This window comes from Corvus cornix, chromosome 26, assembly GCF_000738735.6.
Source record: "Corvus cornix cornix isolate S_Up_H32 chromosome 26, ASM73873v5, whole genome shotgun sequence".
NCBI lineage: Eukaryota > Metazoa > Chordata > Aves > Passeriformes > Corvidae > Corvus > Corvus cornix.
The window spans coordinates 733313-759830 of NC_046354.1; the positions used below are offsets into that span (position 1 = coordinate 733313).

General features: G+C 52.8%; 4 protein-coding genes across 10 annotated transcripts; 2 read left to right on the plus strand and 2 right to left on the minus strand.

The window, feature by feature from the left end:
* The first annotated feature begins 2027 nt into the window (after nucleotides 1-2027).
* On the plus strand, nucleotides 2028-9310 carry IRF6 (interferon regulatory factor 6). 2 transcript variants are annotated; one of them, XM_039565438.1, is made up of 8 exons: nucleotides 2028-2147; nucleotides 5306-5485; nucleotides 6339-6543; nucleotides 6955-7077; nucleotides 7181-7327; nucleotides 7558-7950; nucleotides 8337-8455; nucleotides 8747-9310. In XM_039565438.1, exons 2-8 carry the CDS (start codon nucleotides 5312-5314, stop codon nucleotides 8966-8968), a joined length of 1383 nt encoding a protein of 460 aa, XP_039421372.1. In that variant the 5' UTR covers nucleotides 2028-2147; nucleotides 5306-5311; the 3' UTR covers nucleotides 8969-9310. The 2 variants fall into 2 exon arrangements, with proteins under 2 accessions (XP_039421372.1, XP_039421371.1); XM_039565437.1 differs by having other exon boundaries at nucleotides 5309-5485.
* A 369-nt stretch (nucleotides 9311-9679) lies between these two features.
* C26H1orf74 (chromosome 26 C1orf74 homolog) lies at nucleotides 9680-10814 on the plus strand. Its single transcript, XM_019288827.3, has one exon. It carries the CDS (start codon nucleotides 9680-9682, stop codon nucleotides 10502-10504), a length of 825 nt encoding a protein of 274 aa, XP_019144372.2. The 3' UTR covers nucleotides 10505-10814.
* A 605-nt stretch (nucleotides 10815-11419) lies between these two features.
* On the minus strand, nucleotides 11420-22954 carry TRAF3IP3 (TRAF3 interacting protein 3). Of its 6 annotated transcripts, none has more exons than XM_039565434.1 (17): nucleotides 22506-22952; nucleotides 21329-21651; nucleotides 20204-20357; nucleotides 19661-19718; nucleotides 19494-19518; nucleotides 19219-19248; nucleotides 18875-18970; nucleotides 16427-16498; nucleotides 16027-16167; nucleotides 15232-15369; nucleotides 14868-15003; nucleotides 14089-14151; nucleotides 13951-14010; nucleotides 13267-13415; nucleotides 12048-12101; nucleotides 11838-11951; nucleotides 11420-11677 (listed from the first exon to the last, which is right to left on the minus strand). In XM_039565434.1, exons 1-17 carry the CDS (start codon nucleotides 22591-22593, stop codon nucleotides 11594-11596), a joined length of 1785 nt encoding a protein of 594 aa, XP_039421368.1. In that variant the 5' UTR covers nucleotides 22594-22952; the 3' UTR covers nucleotides 11420-11593. The 6 variants fall into 6 exon arrangements, with proteins under 6 accessions (XP_039421368.1, XP_039421369.1, XP_039421365.1 ...); XM_039565435.1 differs by adding an exon at nucleotides 22196-22400 and having other exon boundaries at nucleotides 11838-12101; nucleotides 22506-22597; XM_039565431.1 differs by having other exon boundaries at nucleotides 11838-12101; nucleotides 22506-22954.
* Nucleotides 22955-23161: 207 nt separating this feature from the next.
* On the minus strand, nucleotides 23162-25790 carry LOC104692327 (corticosteroid 11-beta-dehydrogenase isozyme 1). The gene is made up of 6 exons (XM_010404306.4): nucleotides 25607-25790; nucleotides 25039-25169; nucleotides 24742-24853; nucleotides 24449-24634; nucleotides 24072-24215; nucleotides 23162-23842 (listed from the first exon to the last, which is right to left on the minus strand). Exons 1-6 carry the CDS (start codon nucleotides 25692-25694, stop codon nucleotides 23622-23624), a joined length of 882 nt encoding a protein of 293 aa, XP_010402608.2. The 5' UTR covers nucleotides 25695-25790; the 3' UTR covers nucleotides 23162-23621.
* Nucleotides 25791-26518: the final 728 nt, after the last annotated feature.

Below are 26518 nucleotides of genomic sequence, written 5' to 3' on the forward strand. Positions count from 1 at the left end.
AACCCTGCAGAGGGCTGGGAAGACTCATTTGTTTGGCATCTGTGTCGGTGCTGGGAAGGCAGCAGTGGCTGTGGCAGAGGCAGCAGGGTGCTGGCAGGCACAGCTGCCTGCCAGAGGGGACCAGCTTCAGGGAGACTGCAGGCAGGACTGGACTCTTCTCCCAAGCTGGAGCTCCCAAGCTGGAGCAGTCCTCACCCAGCTGTTTTGCCACATTGCTCTATTTTTTAAATCCCCCAGCCCTGACCTGCGGGTTGGGCATCTTGAGTGTCCTTCCAGCGTGCCCAGGAAGGGCAAAACTCCACCCAGGCAGCTCCCAGCACTGCCACAGACAGCCAAGGCAGCAGGAGCACGAGCAGCAGCACTGCTGGTGGCTCCTTCCATAGCTCCCCAAGCATCCACCACAAACAAAGCCAACCCAAAGCATCCTTAAATTTCCCTGTCGTCGCCAGGCGGGATGGAGGCGTGGACAGCAGGAATGCAGGGAGGATGAACGGCAGTTTTTGTGCTGACCCATGTGAGGAGAGATCAAAGAGCCTGGAGTTCAGCCCAATATCTCCCTGTGTCTCTTCCCAGTTGCTCCCAAAATTGTCCTACCACTGCATGTTTTTATACAGCAGGAATAACAAGGGTGTTTCATTGCAGGAGCAGCTGTCCCTTGATTTACACATCAGAAATGGTCAGGTACCACTAACGAAACCCATCCACTGCAGTGTCACCCAACACAGAGAGCACTGGCCCTGGGGTATCTTCTGCTGATTGCCAGAAAGATTTTCTTATGTGCTGACAGACTCCTGCTAAATATTTCCTCTGAGTGGAATTCCATGCTGGATGAAGCCTGAATTATCCACCTTGCACTTGGCATCCGGCAAGGCAAACTTCCCCAGAAAAATGTTGAATTGTTTTGTCTGTGTGTGAAGATCTCCAACATTTTGTCTAGTTCCAAACTCTTGGCTCAGGACTGAGCTGTGGGTGTAAGTCAGCCTTCCCAAAGGCAGGGTTCAGCATTTTCCATAGGGCTCATGATGAGAAGGAGAAGGGAAATTCCCATTTTTTTTCTGGTTAATTGAAACTGAATGGTGAAGTATTGTATGATCCTTGAAACCAAGATTCACCACTGAGTCATGGCTCTCCACCTACAGGGAAAATAAATAAGACGCGAGGCTGGAGGGCAGGAGACTGCGGAGGGACCAGGGAGAAGCTGCTGAGCCCCTTCCCAGGGGTAGGTGTGACCCCAGAGTGGGGATGGAGGCAGGGAAGAGGGACATTTTTATGCTTTTCAGAGAAAAAAGTATGTGCTTGTGGCTTTAGTCAGAGCTGACTTCAGGGTTTGGCTTCATCCCGTGCTGTCATTGACCGGATATGGACCTATATGGATGGATTTAGGACAAGAGGAAATGTACTTAAATTGTGCTAGGGGAGGTTTAGATTGGATATTTGGGAGAATTTCTTCACTGAAAGAATGGACAAGCACTGGAACAGGCTGCCCATGGAAGCGGCAGAGTCACCGTCCCTGGAAGTGTTCAAACCCGTGCGGATGTGGTGCTAAGGGACACGGTTTAGTGGTGGGCCTGGCAGTGCTGGGTTAATGTTTGGACTCAATGATCTTAGAGGTCTTTTCCAGCCTTAATTATGCTGTGATTCTATGACTCAGCTGAATATGCTTTGAACTGCGAAAAAGCCCAGGAACTTTATGTTTTCTTCACGAAATATTCCATTTAAAAGGCAAAGATATCCCGTTTAAAAGCAAACTTCCTTTCCTAAATACTCCGTTTACAAGGGGGAAAAAAAAAAAAAATCCCGTGTGGAAGTTTCCTAAATACTCCATTTGACAGGAAAAGGGCCGCGGCAGAAGGCCGGGGGATCGGGCGCTCCGCTCGTCCCGGGTCCCCGTGCGGGGTTTGGGGGCTCTGCGGGCTCTGCGTGCGGTCCCCCCGCGGGGGCGGGGCGGGCGGCGCGGCTGCGCCGAGCGCACCTGGGCAGGTGAGGGGGAGGGCGGGGCGGGCGCTGCGTGAGCGCGGCCGCCGCTGCCCGAGCGCCGCTGCCCCACGCGTGGGCCCCGCGGGGCGGCCCCGAGCCCCCGCGGGACGGACCCGCCGCAGCCCGACGGACGGACGGATCGATCGATAGAAGACGGACGGACGGACCGGGTGAGCTGCGCGGGGCTCGGACGGGACCGGCCGCGGGATCCGCCCGGCCCGGGAGCCGCCGGGCGCGGCCCCGTCCCGCGTAGAGCTCCCGGGCGGAGCGGGGCCGACGGGGCTCGGGGCACACGCGGGGCTCCGTGCGGGGGTCCGGAGGCTGGAGCGCCCCGGCCCCGGCAGAAGGGCGGCGGTGCGGGGGCGCCGAGCGGGTCCGGGCGCAGCCGGGAGGGCAGAGCCCGCTGAAAATGCCAATTTACCGCTCCTTCCCATCGGCTCCGCGGGCTGCGCTCTGCTAGCCCCGGGCTACGCCTTTCAAGTCGGTGTAAAGCGAGGCCTAAAGTTAGGGCAAGGCTGGTGTTTTCCCCCACCCCCTTCACCCACTGCAGTTTTCGGATGGCAGCTGTTACACCCCAAAACCCCGCACTTCGTGTAACAAACAGCTCGTTCCCCTTCCAACTTCACGGGTTGCCTGGCCGTGGCAGGGGCTGAGGTGACCAGACTGGGATGCGGAAGCTGGGAATTCAAAGAGTTAATCGTCTTCAGGTGTATTGGGGGCAGCACGGGTGGTGGGAGGCAGGAGATGTACAGAACTCTGCAATGTGGGAGCCCCGGGCACCCGGTGTAGGGAGGTGATTCGGCGTCGGATGGAAATTCAGCCTCAGTTTCTCTGGGTGAAGGTTTGTCTTTGAAAAAATTAATAAGTTCCATGAAATACAGGATAATGTAATCAAACAAAGATAACGAGCAAGGAGCGGGGTCTGTGGGTTCGCAGCAGTGAACCCCGAGCAGACCCTTCCTTCTCCAGAGGCTTTAATGGATGAGGTGGAGCAGGAACTGAATATATCTGGGTCTGCAGGTGGGGAGCGAAAGCATCTGTGCAGCAAACTGCATCGGGCTTCAGGTCGGTTTTCCTGGTGCTCCGTGTGTTGTTGGACTGTCTGGCACCTCACCAGAGCCCCGAGTGTCACCAGAGCTGGCCGGGGCTGTCCCTGACCTTGGTCACTCCTCGGCAGCCCTCGGGGGAGTGGCTGCAGGCTGGCTGCTCCTTCCTGAGTTTGAGTTGTTCTTGTTGGGGTGAATGTCTGCAAGGAGAAATACTAATAATTAGGGTACAGGGAGTAATTACATCACTGACCAGAGATGCATTAGCAGCACAGGGATGTGCTAATTATCCTCACACACCACCCAAATTGAGTGGGAATAAAGAGAACTGGATAATCCCTGGGTTTGTGCGCTGAGGATCCTCGAGAGAGGGCCAAGCCTGCCTTGGCAAAGCCGGTGAGTGTGCACAGACATTCCCCAGGAGTCTGGCATCAGTGGAACCCACCGGATCGAAGTTGAAGGTTGTAAGAGGCTGACTCACCGTCTGAGCCCAGCAATGGGATTCAAGTTGATTTGCTCTCAGTTATTGTGTCAACAAGTCATTGGTGATAAAAGGTCATAAAGCATTGTGGTGTGGAGCACTGACAGACGCTGTCTGCGGGCCCAGGGACAATCCCAGCCAGCACCCACCTTGTGACCCGACTCCTCTGCTGTGAGAGGGGAATGAATCTCTCCTGTTCTGGGGGTTTGAATTTACTCCTGGTCTTGCAAACGTGTGTGCACAGCACACGATATTAGAAGGGACTGCTTGCAGAGTTCAGTGTAAAAGAGATCGTGGAAACCAGCCGTAGTAAGGGTTCTTTAAAATGTCACTTTTTTTTTTCCTTTTCAAGAGAAATCAATACCTGGTTTTGGTCTCAGTTCTAAGTCCAGGATTAATCTGGACCTTGTGTCTTTGCAAGCACGCTTCTGAAAATTTAATTCTGACAGCATTTTCAACATAGAGAACCAACACAGCAAAGTTTCAGGAGCGCTAAAATAATTTTGATGATTGCTTCCTGACCCTTTGCAGTTCCTGGGAAACAGTCTGGTAATGTGACCACACATTTTCAAACTATTATTTAAAGGTGGTTTGCAGTTGAAGCTGAACATTTTCTTTGCAGAAAAGATTAACAGATAAACTGAGTTGTGTTTGGATTAATTTTGTGTGAGCACTTGCATCTGAATGGGATCTGCAGGTATTTGGACAAATAAAACCTGTTCCTAGACTAGTTCTTGGATAGGATTTTTTAAAATTTTCTCCATCTCTGCTACCAGATGCATTTTGCAACTCCTCCGGCAATATTCAGGGCTTATGGCAGAGGTTTTACTTGTCCTGTAACTGCTTTATTAATGGGAATATTTGTAATTTCTCACCTCTGTTTCAGGATTTACAAATGAATATAGGAGATGCACCTTCTGAGCACATGTGTAGTGCAGAAATCCCCTCCCAAAATCTAAAGATACTGAATGTTGCCTCTTCTTGGAGAGGAACGGGCATTAATTTTGTTTGTTTGGCTTTGTTCTACACAAGGAAAATATTGTTGGCTGGCTGCAATTGTGTGAGCAACACGGGGTTACTTAAGAAAAACATTAAGTAAACAGCACTCGATTTTTAGCAGCAGTGCAGGCAGACTTGCAGTTCATGTCCTTCTGGATAAACATCCTGGTTATTACAGGTCAGTGCTGTTTGCCAGTGATTGTGCTGCATTCAGGGCATTCATGGAAAAGTCATTAAATGACTTTCAGAGTTTGTCTCTGTGGTGAAAGAGCCCCTGTGCTTCAGCCTGGGCCCCTGCACCTCGGCTGGGCTAAAGCCTCTCAGTTGGGTGAGCCTTTCTCCTCCTCCGTGCCAGTCTGACAGGACTGAAGGAGCACGAGATCAGATCAGCCCCTTCTCCAAGGTGTAAGTGGAGGCTTTTGAAATTCTGCTGCCTGTTCTTGCTGTTGCTTGTTTGTGGCTTTATCTCCTGCTCAGGGTTTGCAGCCCAGGTCTGCTGGGGGCTTGCCCTCCGTGTGCTCGTTGAGCACAAATAACGTGCTCTGGAATGTTGAATTGTGGAAGCTGTATTGAACTATTGAAGCTGTTGTGCTTGTAACAGTTCTGGGCCCCGCTTAGTGAGGTGTGTGTGACTCTTCCTGGCAGAGGAGTCACCCAGCTCGATCTGGTGGTTTCAGGGTGCAGTAACATACACAATACAGCAGTTACACAGCATAGGGCCTTTTCTCGTTAAATTAATTCAGTTTTTTTGAAGCAAATGAGTCCCAAGTAACCTCTAGCAGTGGCTCTGCCATTACCCCAGCAGATCATGGCCCTACACCCGCGGAGGGTGCGCCTGAAGCCGTGGCTGGTGGCCCAGGTGGACAGTGGGATGTACCCCGGGCTGATCTGGCTGAACCGGGAGGCGAAGCGGTTCCAGATCCCCTGGAAACACGCGACTCGGCACAGCCCCCAGCACGAGGAGGAGAACACCATCTTCAAGGTGAGGCAGGGGAGAGCTCGGGGATCCCATGGCTCTGAAATAGAGACAAAGGGCTGGATTGTTGGCCCAGGAGCTGGACAGGCATCTCGGGAGCTGTTTCTAGGCATGCTTTATTTATCTGACCTCAGAAAAGCCACTGTGTGCACCTGGATGCCAAGCTTGGCACTGCCTGAGACAGTGTTGAGTTTTTTAACCCTTTCCCACCACCAAAGGGCAGATGCTGTGTGATCCGTGGTCTCTGGAAGATGACTGCTGTTGGCTTCATCCACTCGGGCTGGGATGTGGTAACTGGCTTGTTCTTGGCAGCAAACCCTGAAATGCTGTTTTGTAAATCTTAAGGGGTCCACCACAAGCTCATCACAAGCAAATATTAGTGCTGTCCCTAATATTCTTATCCCAAGGGATTCACTGTAACTCCCTACACTCCTTTGAGGAATTTCTGACTTCTGTCTTGGAGGGATCTTGGACCAATGATCAGATTTTGGGGTGAGAGAGGGAGAGGCCAGCCAGATGTCTGTGGCTGTCCTTCCACTCCATTTTAACCAAATCCATTCCTCCTGCACAGGCTCCCTGTCAAAAATGACTTCTGGTGTTGAATCTGAGACCCACAAAATCTCTAACCCAAAACTGCTAATGTTCTTTTGGAGTTTGGATTTACATCTTTTTTTCTCCACTTTATTTTAATGGGAAAAACTATTAAAGTGGGAATTTCCATTTTTTTGTTATCACAAGAGCTCTAATTAAGACTTCTGCAAGAGAAGGGTTTGACAGTGGATTTGTTTGGAAGTATGATTTCTGATAAAAGCTGCTCTGTGGGGAGGGCTGGACTGAGCTGGCTGTACTTTGTCCCCAGGCATGGGCCGTGGAAACGGGAAAGTACCAGGAAGGAGTGGACGAGCCAGACCCTGCAAAGTGGAAAGCCCAGCTCCGATGTGCACTTAACAAGAGCCGGGAGTTTAATTTGATGTACGATGGCACCAAGGAGGTGCCCATGAACCCTATTAAAATTTATGAAGTGTGCGACATCCCACAGTCGCAGGGATCAATCATTAATCCAGGTGAGGGCCTTGCTGACACGGGCTGGCTCCTGGGCAGGCCTTTGTCCAAGGCACCTCCTTCCCTCTCTGCATTAACTCTTCAGCTGCCAGGTGAAGACTGTACTTAAACTAAAAGGACTTTGTGTCATGCTTTAGTACTAAAATTAATAAAGCTGCATACAGTTGCATGTTTTCCTGCTAAACAATCTAATATTGGCAAAACTGTGTCTTACTCCATCAATACTTTACCTTCGCTTTCTAGAATTATATATTAAACTGAAATTAGCATCTAGTATGGATCAGATTTATCCTTTTTTACTTATATTTCAAAAATACACAAATGAATATCCAATATTGTGCACAACCAATATGAAGATATTTTTTCAGTGTTTCATGCTGATCATCCACCCACAAGAATGTGCTTGTTTGCAGGCTCCACTGGTTCAGCTCCGTGGGATGAAAAGGATAATGATCTTGATGATGAAGAGGAGGAAGAATTGAATCAATCTCAGCATGTCCCAATTCAAGAGACATTTCCATTTCTTAATATCAATGGTTGGTGGCACAGACTAATGTATTAGTGAAGGTATTTGTTTGTAAATTGGCACATGCTTGAAATAAAATCTTGATTTACTGAAGAGTTGTGTCCTTTTTGTAGATTCTCCGATGGCTCCAGCCAGTGCAGAAAACTGCAGCCCTGAAACTGTGTGGCCAAAGAACGAACCCCTGGATATGGAAATGCCCCCGACAGCACTGCAGCACGACTTCTTCAGCAGCCCCGAGCTCTGGATCAGCTCCCTGCCAAGTATGTGCATGGGTTTGTAACAGTGCTTCTGCTTTTGTACTTTAAAACCTCACAGAAAATAGTGTTTTACCTTTTTCTTCCTGTGGCTGTTTGTGGGTGAGCGAGGAGAACTTGTGTAGGTTAAATAGAACTGTGTGTGGTTTAAACATCCCTGTGAAGGCAGCGGGGCTTGCATGGTGTCCCTGCTGCTGATGATCCAGGAAAAGCCACACTGACAGTTTCTCTCTCAGTGACAGACCTAGAAATCAAATTTGAGTATCGAGGAAAGGAGACCGGACCCACGACGACCGTGAGCAACCCGCAGGGCTGCAGACTTTTCTACGGAGAGCTGGGTCCTATGCCAGACCAGGAAGAGCTCTTTGGGCCCATCAGTTTGGAGCAAGTCAAGTTTCCAGGGACGGAGCAGATCACCAATGAAAGGCAGAAGATCTTCACGAGTCGGCTGCTGGATGTTATGGACAGGGGACTGATCCTGGAGGTCAGTGGCCACGCCATCTATGCCGTGCGGCTCTGCCAGTGCAAGGTGTACTGGTCTGGTCCCTGTGCCCCCTCCTCCACCACCCCAAATCTGATCGAGAGGCAAAAGAAGGTCAAGCTCTTCTGTCTGGAGACGTTCCTAAGTGGTAGGTAACTTGTGCTTCTGGCAAATAGCTCTGGACACTGGTCATGGCACTGCTGGAAAGGGTGGTCTGCACTGGGGCTCCGCCTGGATGCACCAGGTAGTTCTCTGTGGAGAGTGGGTCAGGGCCACTGCTGCCCTGACTTCAGGGGAGCTTGGAGCGGGTGTGTGGCGGGAGCAAAGGGCTGTACACTCATATAACGCTCTGAGAGACATCAGAGGGCCTTGCTTTTAAAGAAAGCACTTCACATGCAAGGAATGGGCTGTAATTGTGAGAGGTGGCAGAGGACAGTGTGTAGGTAAGAGTGGGGGTGCTGCAGTCAGGTGGGATGGCACAGGTGTTTCCAGCTTAAAGAGGACAACCCTGCAGTGCTCTGCTTTTCTTCTTAGAGCTGATTGCCCATCAGAAGGGACAAATTGAGAAACAGCCACCATACGAGATCTACTTCTGTTTTGGAGAAGAGTGGCCCGATGGAAAACCCAGGGAGAGGAAGCTGATCGTGGTGCAGGTAGGAGCGGGGGCTCTGTGGTGACGTGTGCCAGCCTTGTTGGGTCTGGGATCAATTCCCATGGATACCGAGACCTGTTCTTCTCTGCTGTAGCTTCTGACACCAGGGAAACTCCAGTAACACTGGTGGGGTTTGGGAGAGCAAATACAAATGTGACATGTGCTGAATAGAATTGGTTTGTGTGTTTTAAGGTATTGTGGAAACAGTCTCTGCATCCAGGAGAGGGGTTCCTGCAGAGTAACAGGGATATTCCGTGTGCCTTTAGGCTAGAACAAATGCCCTCTTTAACAGGTCATCCCCGTTGTGGCCCGGATGATCTACGAGATGTTCTCTGGGGACTTCACACGCTCCTTTGACAGTGGCAGCGTGCGGCTGCAGATCTCCACGCCGGACATCAAGGACAACATCGTGGCGCACCTGAAGCAGCTGTACCGGCTGCTGCAGAACCACCAGGAGGGCTGGCCCATGCAGGCCCCCGCCATGCACATGGCACAGCCACTCCCAGCACAGTGACAGACCCTTGGCATCCACCGGGGTTTCTTATGTTGTACATATAGAGAAGTGTTTCTTAACGAGTGCCTTGCCTAAATCTGAATAAAATCTGTAAATCTCGTCATCTGCTTCCACAATTTCAGCGGTCTGTGGTGCTTTTGTTTTGGAAGTGGCTGAAACCAGAGGAATACTTCTAACTCCTTCACCCTTTTCAGCTGTTTGCTTAAGTAACCCATCTGTATAAATCAGATTTTCAATTCTGTAATATTTTTAAATCTGCTATTAATACAATGTATATAAACACTTGACCATTAGAGTGGAAGAAAAAATATTCTGTGCTCTATTAAACCTGCCTGCACAATATCACCTTGTCTAGTTTTTTTCTCTTGAACGGGGCTGTAACAGCAACCTCGGAGGCTGATACTCCTTAGAGTGTGCGGTTTTGTAGAGGGGGGGGTGTATGCAGGCATTGTAAATGCGTGTATCCCGGAATGGGGGTGGAAGGGGCCTCTGGAGCTCCTCTAGCCCAGTCTTCTGGGCTCTGATCCTACAATCCGTACACTCCAAAGCATGCTGTGATGGTGCAGGCTGTCAGCGGCTCCCAGCAGCGCTCGGGCTGTCCCTGCCCGGGCTCCGAGCGCTTCCGTGGGCCGTGGCGGGGCGGTGGCTCCGCCCGGGGCCGGGCCGAGCTCGGGCCCGCCCCGGAACCGCGCGGCCGCGCTGGTTCCGCTCATGGCCCCGGGGCCCGCGTCGCTGCCGGTGCCGCTGCTGGTGGCGGCGGCCCGGGAGGCGCTGGGGGCCGGGCCCGGGGCCGGGCGGAGGCGGCGGCTGCCCGCGGCCCGAGCGCTGCATGCGGCCGGGGAGGTGCTGGCGGTGGCGGCCGGGCTGAAGCCGGCGCTGCTGTGGGACTGCGGGGCCGCGGGCCCGGCCGAGCTGCGGCGGTACCTGGGCAGGCTGCGGGAGGCCGGGCTGGCCCGGGGCCGCCTCCACGTGCTGGGCATGGGCGGCTCGGCGCTGGTGCTGCGGCCGGGGCTGGCCCGCAGCAGGGTCCGCGCCGTGCTCCGCGCCCGGCCCGCGCCGCTCGTGGATGTGTCGGCGGGGCGGCGGGGCCCGGCGCTGTGCGCCCCGCCCGAGGCCCGCACCATCCGCGGCCACCTCGCCGACCTCCTGGGCCACCTGCGGGACGCTGAGGCCGCCAGCGCCGAGCCGGTGACCGCCAGCGAGGTTGTTCCCGGCGACTGGAACCTGTGCACCGTGGCCGGGGTGCTGCTGGGCTACCCCGCCGTGTACACCTTCGCCAGCGCCGAGGGCGCCGAGAACTGCCTGGCCCTGACCCCGCTGAGGGTGTTCACGGCCCAGGCCTCCTGCCCCCGGATAAAAGATGGGCTCAGGGTTCAGATCTACTCCTTCAGCGTCCCGGAGAGCCTCTGCGCAGAGCTCAGGGAGGTGCTGGATGCCTGGTGCGAGGAGCTCAAGGAGGCTTTCAGTGCTCAGGATGATTTTGTAGATCTCTGCATTTCGAGCGAGGTCGTGTCTCTTCCAGCGGTTGCCTTGTGAAACATGAGCATACTCACAACTTTTTAGCCTTCCTTGCTGCATCAGGGACCAAGGCAGAAGATCCAGTTCCCTGTGTGTGTTGTCCCCTGCATCTCTCTTGGTCCTTGAGCACTGAAGGCTGAATTGTGACAGTCACTGCAGGCCAGTGGCAAAACCCAATACATGTACCTTAAAGATGAGTGTGTGGACATGTGTGCTCCCAGCTGCTCTGCTGCCTCAGCCCTGCCTGCACATCGCACCCTGCAAAGTCACTGTGCATTTATTCGCAATAGGCAGATGAAGATTAATAAAAGATTTGAATACCACAGTGTTTTGAATTAGTGAAGTTTATTGTAGGCTCCATGTGTACTTACTGCCTGTATATTATGTGTATATTGCGTGTATATTTCATGTATATTTACTTCCGTGCGAGGTGGTGTCGTGCACTGTGTTGTATCTGAGCCTGCACATGAATGAGGGGCAAGTGCTGCCCTAAAACCTGCACAGTGCAGCTGGAAGAGGGACTTTAAACCCCTGTCTCTGATGAATTCATGTGCTGGAAGTGAAAGGGAAGCGGGTGTGGCTGTGGGGATGCTCAGCCACAAGAGATGCTGGAGGAGTGGGATAGAACAGGGCCTGGCGGGTGTGAGGTGGGAAAATTGCTCGGGACTCGTGAGGGGACTGTGCTAAAGAGCCCCTGTGAGCTGGGTTTATTTGTCAGGTAAGAGTAGAGATGGTCCAGGATCGAGGACCTCCCATTTAGGGAGGCAATAAAAGCAGGAAGAGAATTTGGGGGCATAAAACCCAGGCAGGCTGGATCCCAAGGGCATGGGATGCCCCATCCTCCTTGCCCTGTGAGAGCCAGAGGGGCTTTGTCCCCCAGTGCCTCGGGGGCTGGGCAGTGCAACCTTCAGCAGGAACAGAGTAACCACAGCAGCTGAGGGAAGGGGTGATGTCCCCGTGTTTATTGGGAGTTGTCTGGAGTGAGACCAGCTCAGGATAAGAACCAAATGTGCACATACGAAACAGCAGAAGGTGCGGTGAGGTCGAGTTGCTTTTGGTGAAGCAGAGGTCAGTTCCTGCAGTGAAGTCAGTCATCCAGGAGCTCCTTCACAGCCTGTAACTCGCGAGGAAGGTGGCGACGGCCACTGCTACCACTGCCACCAGGAGAGGGATCCAGTGACCACGCTGTCTCTGCCAGGAGAAGCATGTGTTACTAGGAATGTGCTGGGGGATGACACTTCTCATCTCAGCCCTAGCAAGGATGTCACTCATCTCTCTGCACTGCACAAAGGAGGGGGGGATCTTTCCCAGGCCGCTGCGCAGCGCTGGGGGTCGGGACAGGAGCTCCCACCTGTGCCTGGCTGCCGTGGGAGCGGTTGAGCTCGTCCCGGCACTGGCGCAGCCGGGTCAGGCAGGACTGGTACTCCTCGCTCAGCGCCTCCAGCTCCGAGCGCAGCTTCGAGCACTGCAAGCACAGCAAGGGGCTCTTAGCAGGAGGGGCCCCCTCGGGTCTGTACACACCCAGAGCGGCCGGGCTGCCGCAGCAGCCGCAGCGCTTCACCTGCCCACGGGCACGGGCACGGCCCAGCTCTGCTGCCCAAGTGTCCTCATGAACCTGCGGGACAGAGCACAGCTCAGCGTTACTGGCAGCGTGGGGCTGGGGGCCATGCCCGGGCTGCCACCATCCCACCGCCTGCCTGGCTTTGCTGCCAACGTTCACATCACGGGGGGGGATAGTGATTTTTTATGATCGCAGGAGCGTGCAGCTCAGGAAGATGTGGAATGCAGACTCCTACCAGGGCTTGCCCCTCAATCTGAAATTCCTTCTCCATTTCACTGATCCCAACAGCAATTCCTGTCAGTTCTTTAAGCCCTCTGAGACATGGGACACCTGGGACAGGCACCTTGGTTGTGCTGCGCAACCCCAAAACTCAGGGATGGCCCCTTCTCCTGAACAGTCAGATGGAGTGAGTTCTCCCTGACATTCTGACAAGCAGAGCATTGGCAGCAGCACCCTGCCTGTGCCCAGAGGCTTCAGGAGCCAAAGTGGGGGCAGCTGGGGTTTCTTGTCCTCCCCAGCTGTTCCCTCTTGCTGTGACTGTGCTTTATAGACCCCTCCTGGGAGCTGCTGGGTGCTACCTGATGGTGGTGGTACTCTCAGTCCTGTGGGTTAGTGTGACAAGCTCTCCTCCTGCATGGCTCTCAGCTCTGTTACAGTAAGTTATAAATCATTTTTATAAGTCCTTTTTTATAAATCCTTGCTGGCTGAACACTGCAATAAGAATTAAGGTGCTGTTGGTTGGCAGAAGCCTGGTTTGATGGCAAAGTGTGTGTAAAAGGCTGTATAGCTTTGGTTGGTTGGGTTTTTTGCAGCCCAGTTGTAAGGGCATTGCTTCTGTTAACAGACCCTTCCTGTTCTTTTCATTGTTGCTATTATTGCATGCCTTTTCTTTTCCTCCTCCCCTTCCTTTATGTTCAGGGGTTTGGTTCTTAACGTGTGGCTTTGGCTTTTCCCTGGGAGGCTGTTGAGGCTCTCCTGTCTGTGAGAGCAGGAGTGGGTTTGTGTGGGGAGAGCTCTGCTCCTGCAGCCAAGGCTCCTGGAACCCTGTCCTTGTGTGTAGGTGCTTCATCGGGGGTTTAGGCAAGAGTGGTACCAGGACAAAAACTTAGGGGAGATAATCCTTACAGGAGAGCCCAAGCCTGGGTTACTTGCAGGAGCTTTGGTGTGTGGTGTTTCTGCTGGAGCTCTTGCACCAGCAACAACTGAGGGACTTCCTCACCTCGTCCTCCTTTGCTGTGAGCTGGGATGTCCTTTTCTGCATCTCATCCTTCAGACTTTCTGTTCCCTCCTCCTCAGGGTGCTCTAACAGAGAGTTTTGTTTTTCCTTGGCAGGAGTGAGAGGTGGGGTCTGTGTGGTGAAAACCTGGTCTAGAAAAAAGTCAGGCTTCTGATGAGAAACAACTCCAGGCTCTGGGTTGGCTTTAGCTCTTGTTTACTCAGCACAGTTTAAGGATAATATTTGTGTGCTGTGCACAAAGCAGAAGACACAGGAGCTGACTTTGTTATCACAGGCCTGTCTCTGCTGTAAGCTACAAGTTCATCATCTTTAGAGCAATATTTCTAAGCATTTGCCAGAAATAATGGGGAGGGAGAGTCAAAATGCTTTTTTCATTAATTTCTTTTGTCAGGTACAGCTGTAATTGTAATTATAAGCTGGAATGTATTTTGTTTGGAAAAAATATGGCGTAGCCACTGAAGTAGAATTTGCAGTGAAATCCATTTATTTTTTAAAGTCCTTGCCATCATAAATACATTTCTGTTTTAATGTTATCTAGCAAAACAACTCATTCGGTGTAGCTCTAGAATAACTGTTCATTCTAAACCAATGTAGACTTTTCCTAGAGTCAGGGCTAGTGTTCCTGTGTCCAGGGAGTGCTATGTGGGGATTACAAACTTTGCTGACCTTTCCTTTGCACCATCACCTCCTGGCTCTCCTGTTGGTTGTTCTGGTTGTGGATTAAGTCTGGGAACACAAAAAGCCACATTATTGTCCACAGCACTAAAGAAGGTCTCTTACTTTGTGCATCTCTGTGTTACTTACTCTGCAAATGGCTGATTGTTGCTTCCAGTGTTACCTTCTGCTCCTGCTCTTTTTGCAATTTATCTGAAATAAAGACAGAAGGAAATCAAGGTTGGTGTAAATCTGTGTATCTTTTTGCAAGGGTGGTACTCTTCTGTTCTCCCCGTGTGCAGAGTCGAGCAGACATTGTAGGCTGCACTGAACTTTCTTCTCTGAAGGGATGTGATTTTTAGCTGTTCATTGCCCTTTTTTGGCAGCTTTGTCTTGTGTGCCTTGCGTTCAAGTCATTTATGGTTTATTTTAAAGGTGTTCATGCAAGACCTGTTATGAGATTAGAACTGCAACCCACTTTCTCTTCCTTAATTATGCTTTAAAATAGTCATGTGTGAATTTAAAATAATGTGTGTGAGTTTCCTTGCCTGTCTGAACTGGTGCTTTAGGACACCATCAGCTCCTGTGTAATACCCAGCGCCGGGGGCTGCAGTGCTGTGTTTGATGCTCTGGCAAGGGTGCAAAGTCCTGATGGAAGCTGAGGCCACATCTCAGATTTTTATTTCTTTTCAGGTCTCCCATTCCATCCTTTCCTCTAGCAAAGTCACTTGACTTCTCTGAACTCTTTAATCTAGTCGGAAACAACTTTTGGAGGACTCTGGAAACCAGAAGCTTTTGTGGCAAGCTGAGGTGCGCAGCGTTGGAAGCGAGCCGCGTGTGCGTGCGGCTCTAAGCACCGTGGGTTTAGGAGTATTTTCCTTGTCCCTCCGTTTTTTCGGAGGGCACGGCCCGGTGCGTGTCCCGGGTACCTTGGATGTGGCGGATGTGGCCGGCCTGGCGGTCGTTGTCGCTGCGCAGGGCGCTGGCTCTCTGCAGCAGCTCCGTGTGCTCCTCCCGCAGCACCTGCAGCTCCCGGCTCAGCCGCTCGTTCTGCGCGTCCGCCCGCTGCCCGAGGGGAGAGACAGTCACACACTGCCCGGGCTTGGGAGGACACTAAAGCTCGTCTCGTCCTGCCCCCCAGACCACCTTCCATTGTCCCAGGTTGCTCCCAGCCCCGTCCAACCTGGCCTTGGCCACTTCCAGGGATGGGGCAGCCACAACTGCTCTGGGCACCCTGGCATCAGCAAAATCCCGAATTCCAGAGGAAGCTGCTCCTGCAGGGAACCGACATACCTGGAACTCACTCTGTAAAGACTGGAAGCTGTTTTTGAGCTCGGTGTGTGCTGTGGTCACCTTGGTCAGTTCGGCTTTGAGGGCGGTGTCGTGCTCCTTCCAGAGGGCAAGGTCCTCTCGTGTCTCTGCCAGGCTTCTCTGGGGAGGAGAGCAGGGACCCGGGGTGGGTGTGACCCAGGGCCCAGTGGGACCGGGCCAGGCTGCCCTGGGTGACACAGCTGGGCTGTGCTGGGCAGCGCTGGCTCCCCCAGCACCAGGATACAAAAACCTGCGTGGGGCTGATGCCATCTGATGGACAGAGCCAACACGGGCAGTGTTCCCTCTGGAACACGTCCCTGTGCTGCCAGCAGGCTTGAGAAGCCTGGTGGTACTTGGGCTAAAACTCGCTTGTTTTTCTGCAAATACCAGTTATCCTGTGGGTCAAAGCAATTTGCTGCCTCTTGGGGAAAAGGTATTTTCATATAAACGAGCAACTCTGGAGACATCGTGCCCTGGTGTGTGTGTTCAGAGCAGGGAAAGGCACAGAGGGGTGGTGGAGGGGAAGGGATTGCAATTCAAGCTGACAAACCCGAGTACACTTCCCCAGCTGTGAGATGTCTGTAGCTTGATGTGCAGTGCAATGAGCACAGGTTGCATTAAAGCTGCTTTGGGCTTTGCTGAGTAGCTAAAACGTTGTATTTTTTTTATCTTTGCTGTTAATGGTAAGCCTGTCATTGCCTTTCCCTGACGTGTGGGTTTTCTTTGTCACAGCTGGACTAAATTAAAGCCAAGCCAGGTGTAAAATGTGTTGCTCACCTGAGAGTTTTGCAGCTGCTGCTCTGCTTGGAGTTTGTCCTCCAGCATCTTCTGAAGAGCCTCTTTTGCCTTCTGCTCATAGGTCTGCTTCTGGTCCTCCATCTCTATCAGGATCTTCTTCACGCACTCCTTTGAGTAACTCTTTAAAGAAAGAAATAAAGAGCTTGAAATGCTTATCTGTCAGACTCCTGACCCTGCTAAACCTGAATATTAGCAAACCCGGAATGTGTAAATGCTACTGCTAATGTGCTGTGAAGCATTGCTTCAGCAAGGAGTTAAAGTCCTTTTTGGATAGGTATCTAATCTGATTGGTGTAGAAACTGAGACTCTACCCAATTACAAGATTTGCTTTTGGTCTTCCTGCCTTTCCTCACCTGTTTGTCAGTGAATCAGACATTACCTGGGTGCAGGCCTGCAACTGATTTTCCAGCACCCGTAGCTTACACCTCAGTTTGTCTTCATTCAGCTGACCCTGGGGAAAAAGAAATTGAAGTGAGATGTGAAATTATGAACTGCACAATGTGCCCCCAATGTTTTGTTAGGTTGTGTTTTGATTCTTTTTCTCTCTTTGTCTGTAATCAATTCAAAGTCTCTTCAGTGCTGAGCGCTCAAGTAAACCTTCCCAGCTTCAGAAGAAATGGGATATGGGGGAAGTAAAACTTTTATGGATTGAAAACCTGTCCTGAGGCAGTTTCTCTGGTTACTGAGTGCAGGTGCTGGCAGTGACATGCCAAGTTAAGAGCGAGGGGATTTTGGGTTGTTCTGGCTGAGTTTAGCAGAAGTGCAGCTGCTGCCTGTCCCCATGGATACCCCTGTTCTCTGCTTGTGCTCCCTCCCTGCCTCAAGCTCCAGCTGCTGGAACGATCTTGTCTCACTGTTCCCCTTGGAAAATAGGCTGGGTCTGCATTGCAACATCTGCAGTTGGGCAGGGGGATCGAGGGCACCGGTGATGATTCATTTTGCCCATTATCATCATCTCCTCTCGGTGTTAGTCAGGCTGCTCAGGCTTTGTGAAAGCAGACTGCGTGCAAATTGAGATAATGTTTCTAGCAAAGAGTTCACGTAGGCTGTTTTTTCCACCACCAATACTGAGAACACCAATATCCTCTCTGCCCACTGCTGTTTGAAGTCACGACTCTGAAAAGAAACTCCTTGATGTTACAGGAATAGCTGACAGACCCAAGCAGAACCAGATTCCCTGGTGTCTCAGCACTGTTTAAATTTGCACAGAAGCACGTTTACAGTCCCTAAGACTAAATCTTCCCACTTCAGTTGTTGGTGCAAAGAACTAAAGGCTCTTAGTAAGTAGGTGGGATTTTGGAAGGCAATTTTAGATGTGCAATATTCTTCCTGGTTTCCTCCTGTTATCTGCATGGGCCCCAGCTGCTGTGCACAGATGTGGCTGTGCCATGGACAAGGCAATCAGGCCCTTCCTGTGCTTTGGAGCAGAAATCATGGAAGGGTTTGGGTTGAAAAGGATCTTAATCATAACGGAGACTCACTTAGCATCATCCTTCACCTGGCAGCATTTCTGAATCAACTGTGCAGCTTTTACAACTGGTGGGGGATTTAAGGCACAGACCCGGGGTAGGAAGGTCTCTCTAACCTCAGAGTGAAATTGTGAGAGGGGGAAGGGCCCAAATGCTTTGTCCTTTCAGTCTGACACCCCCATCTTCCCGCAGAGCGTTCACTTGCCCCATCAAGCCACAACCACACATGAACAGCACCTCAAAAATGACTCTGTGGCCATTCTGAGAGCTACAGCCACGTCACTCACATGCATTCAACAGCTCATCTTTGAAACCCAAAGTATTAGAAAGGGTTAAAAAGCTGCTACAACAAACATTTGGCGTCTCACCTGAGGCTGGAAAGGGGCAGCCAACCCTCACTTTCCATCGCACAGCATCACGGGGAAGGCTCCATCCATCCCTCCCTCCCTTGGCCAGCACCCCCTGGAGAAGCCCCCCAGCCCCACCTGCCTCCTGGAATTCCCTCCAAGCAGCAGCATCTGCCTGTTCACCCCATCAGCTCCAGCACCAAGGGGATTTTTAGGCCGATGAAAAGCGGAGTGCAAGAGGCAGCAGCAAAGTCTCTCCTGCAGCAAGGGCAGCGAGCAGCAAAGAGCACCCACCTGTTTGTAACCTGAGGTTTCGTGGCCACTTCCTGCGAGTGTGGCTGGGTGTTTTTTCCTGCTCACATTATATTGAAGGAGCGAGCGAAGGCGGAAGTTTCTGACCACAGGATGTCTAACACAAGTTTTTGTGCCCCCTCGCCCAATCGCTCGCTTTTCTGCCCCAACAGAACTTTCTAACTACTTTTTTTAAATGGCACAAATTAATATTTGATTAAATAATCCTTTAGGAAATCTTCATATATTTCATAAAATGCATCACCCTAATTTTGTGTCCTTACAGCATAAAAAAAGGCCCCTGGCTCAGGGTGCCCAGAGCTGTGGGGAGACAGTTTGATGCCAGGCCACAATGCAGCACCAACAGCCTTGGTGTTGGGGCTCTGGCCTGTGTTTGGGGCCCAGAATACATCCCTGACAGGAACAGGGAGGATAACCCTGTTATTTTATCCCCACTCACTGCTGTTTGCTTTAAGAAACAGTGGGAAAGGCAAGCTATAAAAACACCCCAAACCTTACAGGAGAATACAGATTTTTAGACTTGCTGTTGATCTGAAAGCAAAGTGCATTTTGCAAGAATCTCTTGGGGCACAAAAGGGAAAAATTCAGGCCAAGTGCCCCTTTAACTCCTGAGTTTGTCCCACCCTCCCTAAGCAGAGAGGTGGCAATGAGGCAGGGAGGCACTGGGAGGGGATGAGGGGTTCTGCAGCTCCCTGGTACCTGCCAGGATTTCTCTGATGCCTGGAGCAGCGTGGAGAGAAGCTCCTGCAAAATCACCATCTTCTGCTTGAGCAGCAGCTCGCGGTGCAGGGCCTCCTGTGGGCAAGGGGATGTGGTCAGTGGGACCCAGAGCTGGTGGGGACAGCCCAGAGCCCCCCTAGCCCAGGGCTGGGCTTGCCCTGCTTGGGGGGCTCGAGGTTTTTGAGGTCTGTTGGCTTTTTTGCCACGTTAAAATTGGGCATGTAACACCCCTTCATTTAGCAATAATAATACTAATTTTAAAAGTATTATTCTTAATGAAAACCAGCTGTCCTGGTGGGTGCTGAGCACTATTTGGTACCTACCTTCAGGTAGTTGGAGAGCTGCACCATTTCCTGAAAGGGAAAGGGCAAATGTTTAAAAATAGGATTGTTTCAGTTTATAAACATTTCATGAACTTGCTACAAAAATCTAAATATTTTGAAATAAGAGTTTAACACAGTATTAACAGCCTATATTTGGGTGGAGGAGGAGAGCCTGCTGGGGTCTATTGGGTTGCTTTTTTCAGGCAAGTGGAAATATTTCCACCACAGTTTAACTTTCAGAAGTTCTTGGTGGTCATTACTTGTGCTTTGCTTACCTTATTTAAAACTGCAATTCCCCAACTGAAATGAAAAACAAAGTGTGTTACTGAGGTGTCAGGGAGGGTCTGCAGCCATCCCTGGCCCTGGACCCCCACCCAGGCTGAGCTGTCTGTGCAGCAAACCTTGTGCCTTTTGAGGGGGAGGGAGGGCAGGAGCTGCTTACTCTGTCTGCTGGCTCGAGTCTTTCACTGCTGTGCTGGCGTCTGGGAGGGTCTGTGTTCCTGTGGAAGCAAAGTGAGAGGATGTGAATGATCCCCATCTGAGGATGTTTTCCATGAGGGCGTCCATCTCTGCTCCCAGATGGCTCCCATTGCTCCCAGTTTAAATAGTGTCCAGTGACAGCTCAATGGGCACAGGAGGCAAAGAAATGCCCTGCTCTGATGGACAGAGAAGCAGAATGGAAGTTCCCCTGCACTGAAGTCACTCCCCAGAGCCCTGGATGATCTTGGGACAGCAACAGGGCAGCCCTGGGGCAGAGCAGCTGCTCGGCAGCACTGGTGGTCAAGCTGTGGGCTGGTTTATCCTTCCCCAGGAAAAATATTCCTGGTTCCTGCAGTCTGCAGGGAAACCTCAGACTGGGATGGTAAAGCAGCACAGGAGTGGGGATGCTGGCTGGGGAGCTGCCAGCTCATCCCAAACAGCTCCATGGAGACGTGAAGGTGGGAAGGGAATATTGTGCTGGGAGGTCTGAGCATCCCTGACGTACCTTGGGTGTTGACAGAGTCCCCTCGTCCCTGGGGGATGCTGAGGTGCAGCAGGGACTGTGCAGGGGACAGTGTGGGGCAGCTCCTCGGGTGCTGGAACGAGAGGGCAGCTGCAGTCAGTGTCTCCCCAAAACAGGCTGAGGGGAGGGGCTGTACCTGCAGGGAGGGACTGGGTGAGGAGCAGCAAGGAGATGCCGAGGAACTGCGGCAAATCCACAGGAATCTGCTGCTTTGGCTGCTGCTGCTCCAAGAGCTTTGTGGGAAAGTGGGGGGAAAGCCTGCTGACTGTTGGGATGGGGGAATGACAACCCCAGAACGGGACAAGGTGGCCGGGAGCTGGGCCCTGGGGTGGGTCTCTGCTGCCATCTCGGAGCAGAGGTGCCGGTTCTGCACCGGCTTCCCCCGGGCTGGGGCCTCTGCACAGCTAAACAGAGGAAGGCCCCGTGCATGCCAGTGCTTGTTCCAGATTTCTGGGACTAAAGCTGCTGAACCAAGTGGCAGCAGGCGGTGGGGGATTGCTCTGCACACTCTGGTGCTGCACAGGGAGCTCCAGGGTGTGTCTGTAAATCACCTCGTGCTCAGTTGTCTCTGCTCTCACAGGTTGAACATCTCACAAGGATGAACTCAGTGTACCAGAGAATTTTGCACAGATATGCATTTACCAGGAGATCTGTTTGGCTCTGCCTGGGGCGTTTTGCACCTTTCCAGAGGTGTTCTTGAAGGCAGGGAGCCCTCTGGGTCACTGTGCAGCACAGGGTGGGTAATGAGTACCAGGGAGTCTTCTGACTCCTCCACCTTCTCTGCTCGCAGTGAAGGCGATGGAGGGAAGCCAGGTGGCTGCAGCTCACTTACCAAGGGTGAAAATAATTTGTGTAACTGCAAAGCTGCAGCCTGGCAGCAAAAATGTGGGGTTGTACTTGGAGAAATGGCAGAAAAATCTCCACGTGGTTCAGGAGTAGGCAGGGAGGAGGTGACTGCATCCCCGCGCCTGACTCTGCAGTTTGTAGGGAAATGCGCGTTTTTGTCTGTGCAATCTCCATTTTGGCTGTGTTTTGACGTGGATCCTGATGCTTTAGTGGTGGCTGGAGCAGGCTGAGCCCCGAGCTGTGCTGCAGGGCAGGCGTTACCTGGAGCAGGATGCTCGGGCTGGGCTCCACCCGTGAGGAGGGGTCCGGAGGGGTTCGTGCCTCGGGCTCCTGTCCCGGCAGGGTCCCCTCGGCCTCGCCCGCCAGGTTCCTCCTCCTGAGGAACTCCCTTTGCCGGGGGCTGTGCTCTGGCCGCCGGGCGGGCCGGGCCGGGGGGCGGCAGGCGGTGGCATTGTCCCTCCTGCGCAGCCCCTCCCTCGCCTCCTGCCGCCGCTCGCTCCTCTCCTCGTAGCTCTCGCCCGGGCGCCGCCGCTGCGGCCGTGCCCGCCTGGGCATGGTGGGCTCGTCCCCTCGGGGCCTCTGCCCTGTGAAACCAGGGCAGAACACAGGGGCTGAGTGAAAACCAGTCATTTCTAGCATTTAATGGTTGTGGGGTATCCAGCGGTTCGGAAGTGCCATTTACATGTATAATACTTCCATGCTTTTTAGTTCGTATTAAAATCTGCTCTTGTAATTTCTTTTTACTCTCCTTGTGGTAGCTGTGGGGTGCTCAAAGCTCATTCCTGGTGATATCTTTTACTGTAGGGGCCTCCTTTGAAGGAGAGCAGCATTTTTGGGGTGGTCAGCTGTTGCCCTGGGTGGGGAAGGTACTGACAAGCCCCAGCCAGGACACTGCTCCAAATGCTGAGTGTTTTTCAACTCATTTTGCTGTCTTTTAGAAAAGGTCCAGTTGCATGTCCTGCACAGTGTCCACTCATCCATCTCTTCCCATCAGGAAAAGCTCAGCCACCCTTCCACCTGTGCTGCCTCTGGGTTGCCCAGCCTGTCCCAGGGCTGTAAAAGCCTCAGTTCACCAAAAATGCGCTCAAAAGCAGGGTAAAGCTTAAAGAAACACAGTCCATTACTCACCTCGAGCTGAGCAAACTGTTGAGGCCTTCTTGACAAGCTAATGCTCTATTTCCTCCTTCTGTTACCCCAAATTACCCTCTCTAATTCAACATATCCTTTATCTTTCCTTTCCAAGCTGTTACACTTCTTGCTTCAAGGGAGACCAGAAAAAAAACTGTGCTTCTTGCTGGTTCATGTTACAGTTTCCCGGTGCAAGTTGTGTAGGCTGAAAGTGGGGTGAAAAAAGAGGGAAAAGATGCCTGGTGCTGCCTTCAGCCTCCGCTCCCCTCCAGCCCCACCAGCCTGGCTCTGTGGGTGCTCCGGCACTTACCTGGTCCCAGGGGACCCGTCCTACCCTCGAGTGCTGTGCAGGAGCCGGGTGTTATCAGGCAGGAACACGCCCCAACTGCCCTCTTCATGCCAAGCACCTCATCCTGTGCTCTCGCTCTCTTTTTCTCTCTGTAAAACAGGAAACGTTGCAGCTGCGGCCGAGCCCCGGTTCCTGTCTGTGCTCGCAGCCCGGCTGCGGGACACGGGCCCGGCTCACTGCGGGATTGGGCTTATCTGGGGAGCCCAGAGTGCCCAGCCTGGCTCTAAGCAGAGCCAGCAGTTGTCTCCTGGGGCATCTCCCCTTGCTGGTCTGACACAGAGGTTGAGCGCTGGCTCATGGAACTGCTTGTGGCACTCGGTGACGGAGTTTCCCTGAGCAGCTTTGGGGCAGAGAAATCCAGACTTAGGGAAGTACAGTAATGCTATTATTTTAAGGCTTCTTGCAGATTGGAAAGAGGAAAAAGAGGGTGTTTTGGCAGCTGAGGAGAGGTCAGGAATGGCAGAAATTCGTTAAGGTCTTTAGAGAAGTGAAAGCTTCCTTAATGCAAATCGGGAGGAGGTCACTTTAGCCAGCTGGGCACTGATAAAGGCTCCATGCCCTGATAAGGGCTCCCTGCTTGTGCACGTGGAGAAGGAACACCCAGAAAAACAGACATCTCAAAGTAACATTGGATTTATTTTTACAAAGACCGGCATGGAAGGGATGTGTGACAAAAAATGTCCAGATTCAGAGACTCTCTCATGGCTTTGGGTGATTTGTGCTGCTTGGCCCAAACCCTGGTTCTGGGCCAGGGCTCAGCTGTCTCAGTGGCTTTGCAGAGGGAACAGTTTCTGCAGGGTGAGCAGGAATCCTGCCGCTGAGCAAGACACTGGCAGCAGACGCTGCTGCAGGGCCTCTGAAGGGCCTCCTGGTTGGAAAAAGCCCTTTACAAGAATCCATTACTAAAAAGGACATTTTTGTGCTGTTACAGACTCCTGGAGTGTCCTGTCCCAGGCTGCCAGGGTGCCAGCACAGGGATGCCCCAGTGGTGTGGAAAGGGGCACCCAAGCAGCAGGGTTAACACCCAAATCCCTCACGCTTGGTCCCGGGTGTCCCAGCACAGTTCCAGGGTCTATGTTATGTTCTCCTGACATTTTCCACGTGGTAGCTGCTCCGGATGATGGAGTCGAGGAATTCTGGGGCTAAGCTGCGGATGAGGAGCATGCTGCCCACTGCCCGGGGCGGGTAGCGCACCTCCCGCTGGCGCAGGGCTCCCCCTCGGATGATCTCCAGGGCACACTCCTCCTTCGGGGCCGGCACATCCGGGACAACGTGCGAGACGGCGCGCACGGCGCTCTCTGCAAGGGAGGGGGGACAGGCACGTGTCAGGTGGGGGCACTGCCACAGGCACCACCAGCTCACTCAGGGTGTCAGGGGCATCCTCAAACCAACAAACTCCGGGGATCGGACCTATTTAACAAGGCTTAGAACACTGAAAAGAACAATTATGGGATGCCCTTCCCTTTCCTTTCCACCTCTTGAGCGGCCACAGGACCTCCCCTGGGTTCCCAGTGGGGCTGAGCTTACCTGTGTCGATGTAGCCCAGGATGCAGAGTGTGATGGAAACATTGACCTTGTCTATGATGAGTTCCTGTCTCAAGGAGCTGAAAAATCCATCTAAGGCGAACTTGGTTGCGGAATAGGGAGCAGTAAATGGGCCGCCAATTCTACCTGGAGCAGAGGCACAATGCTGGGGTTCAGGTACTGGGCAGGCACCAGGCTACACAGACACAGTATAAACCTCCCAGAGGACTTGAATTGTGCTGATTGATCTAAATCATGTGCTGATCCAGCTCTCTGTCTTGTCGCCCTTATCCTGCCTTTTGAAGAACAGTCTCAGCAGGGATCCCTGGCAGGCAGAGGAGGGGCTGTGGGCAGGGGGACCTTGGCCCCCGTGAGCTCACCTGCTATGGATGAAACCACGATGATGCTGCCCTCGCTCTCCTTCAGCATGGGCAGGGCAGCTGTAGCCAAGGCCACGTAGCTCACGAAGTTGATTTCCATGAGCTTTCGTACGTGCTCAACGTCCCCGTTGAAGTAGGTGAAGCCACTCTGGCCGATGTGGTTCAGGATGAGCATGTCCAGGCCACCTGGGGGTAGAGCAGGTTTGCCACTAGCACCCATCATCCAGACCAGGCAGCCTCTTGGTGGCTGGGATGTGCTGTGGGGTGAGGAGGGGCAGCTCCACAGCACCTACCCCAGGTGTTCTCAGCCTCCCTCAGCAGCTCCTGGGGCAGGGTGGGGCTGTCCATGGAGCCGCTGACATAGCGGGCGGAGGCAGCACCGAGCTCCAGGCATCGCTTCACCACCTGGGGGGACAGAACGGGGTTGGATGGGTTCCTCTGCAGGGAACCCCCCCATCCCAGGCTGTTCCTGTCTTTGGCCAGACAGGGCTCGTGCTGGGGAAGGCCTGGGGTGGATCTGTGGGGTACCAGGCGTTCCTGTGTGCCTGGGCTGGGGTGAATGTCCACATCCAGCCCAGCATGCCATTTACGTTCTGCAGCTTGGCCTCTGTCCGTGCCGTGAGCAGCAGGTGGGCCTCCATCCGTGCCAGGTGATAAGCCATCTGCTCCCCGATGCCGCTGCTGGCTCCCGTCACGATCACCCGCTTCCCCCGGAGCATCTCTGCAGAGGAGGGTGCAGAGCTCAGAGCTGGCACAGCCCAGTCCCTGTGGCTCCTCTGTGTCCCTGCCACCCTCGTCAGACCCCGCTGGAGTCTGATCCCTAATCCCAGTTTGGTGGGGAGCATGTGTGAGGCTCGAGCTCTGCACCTGGCCTGGCCTGGGAGCAGAGAGAGTTGACCAACAAAAGGATGAAATGTTTAAAGTGGGAAAAGTGCCTGTTTCCCGAATAAGTCATTTGCAGAGGTCAGACACGGTGTCCCAGCAGAGCCAGTGTAATTCCATGAGTTTTTCCTGGGCTCTGACCCCTTGCCCAGGGGCTGTCTGCCCTCCCAGCCCTCCTGCTCTGACAGGCCCTTCCAGGTGCCTGTGCGTGGCACACGCTGCCCCTCTGGCAGCAGCCTTGCTGCCGTTGTAAAGCCGGTTTTCCCCAGGACTTACCTTCATTGAAGTTCTCAGATGCCGAATAAAAATAAAAGGCCAGTGCTGCTCCCAACAAAGGGATGAAAGCCTTCAGGAGCAATCCCATCCCTTTGCAGAGGTGCAGGCAGGAATGAGGCGAGCCCCACAGGGAGGTGAAGGTGGCTGGAGGTTGCAAATGAGGCTGGGAAGTTTTGAGCTCGTTCTTATCTCACGCAAGTTTGCTGATATCAGTTGGAACTTTTCTTTGCCCTGCGGTGATTTAGCAAACATTAACCTAATGAAGAGCGTGGCTTTGGACTTTAGGCTGTCCTTTTGCACCTTTGGCCTGCCAGGAATGTCAGGTGTGCTTTCTGAGAGTGCTGAAGGGAAGGCAGTGAGCAGCTTCCAGCTCCACAGCGTGGTGGGGATGTGGTTTGGTGGCTGCCCTCGGGGCTGGGACAGCAGTGTCCCCTCAGAACTGACATCCATGGTGTGAGTGGACATCCCTCTCTCCCCACTCCTCATGTAAACCAGGAGCAACCCTTCCCTTCCTTGCTGGCTGCCACAAGCATTTACTGATCAGCGCTATCTCTGTTGTACAGGTTCATATCAGTATCTGGAGAGAAAAGGGCTGGCAAAGGTTACATTTTCCGACCATTACTGATGGTTCTGGTTTATCCTCTGGGATATCACCATGGGTATTATACTGACAGTTTGTTGGGTGGCTCCTACCCCTGAAAAGATCACTTTTGAGGAATCCATGAATTGCAAAAGGCAGTAAAAGAGCCAAGTGGATGAATAAGAAAGAAAGATCTTCAGCTTTCTCAGTGTTGTGGTACTGCTCAGCATCTGCTGGGCAGATGGCAAATGGGTTTGAGAGTAATTTTTTGAAAGTTTAAAGGGCAGAGCCCACTCTGTGTGTGCTGGCTTGTGTCGGTGATTCTGGGGTAA

What these genes read in the sequence shown, in the direction of transcription:
- C26H1orf74 (XM_019288827.3), top strand. Translation starts at nt 9,680, where the DNA reads ATGGCCCCGGGGCCCGCGTCGCTGCCGGTGCCGCTGCTGGTGGCGGCG.
- TRAF3IP3 (XM_039565431.1), bottom strand. Translation starts at nt 22,593, where the DNA reads ATGAAGAGGGCAGTTGGGGCGTGTTCCTGCCTGATAACACCCGGCTCC. An exon ending in GACTCGAGCCAGCAGACAGA is followed by an intron (nt 19,519 to 19,660) that starts GTAAGCAGCTCC and finishes TTTTCATTTCAG; the next exon opens with TTGGGGAATTGCAGTTTTAA. An exon ending in AACAATCAGCCATTTGCAGA is followed by an intron (nt 14,011 to 14,088) that starts GTAAGTAACACA and finishes TTGTGTTCCCAG; the next exon opens with ACTTAATCCACAACCAGAAC.
- LOC104692327 (XM_010404306.4), bottom strand. Translation starts at nt 25,694, where the DNA reads ATGGGATTGCTCCTGAAGGCTTTCATCCCTTTGTTGGGAGCAGCACTG. An exon ending in ATCTGAGAACTTCAATGAAG is followed by an intron (nt 25,170 to 25,606) that starts GTAAGTCCTGGG and finishes CCTCCTCTGCAG; the next exon opens with AGATGCTCCGGGGGAAGCGG. An exon ending in CCTGGGCTACATCGACACAG is followed by an intron (nt 23,843 to 24,071) that starts GTAAGCTCAGCC and finishes CCTCCCTTGCAG; the next exon opens with AGAGCGCCGTGCGCGCCGTC.
- IRF6 (XM_039565438.1), top strand. Translation starts at nt 5,312, where the DNA reads ATGGCCCTACACCCGCGGAGGGTGCGCCTGAAGCCGTGGCTGGTGGCC. An exon ending in GGGATCAATCATTAATCCAG is followed by an intron (nt 6,544 to 6,954) that starts GTGAGGGCCTTG and finishes GCTTGTTTGCAG; the next exon opens with GCTCCACTGGTTCAGCTCCG. An exon ending in CTGGATCAGCTCCCTGCCAA is followed by an intron (nt 7,328 to 7,557) that starts GTATGTGCATGG and finishes TTTCTCTCTCAG; the next exon opens with TGACAGACCTAGAAATCAAA.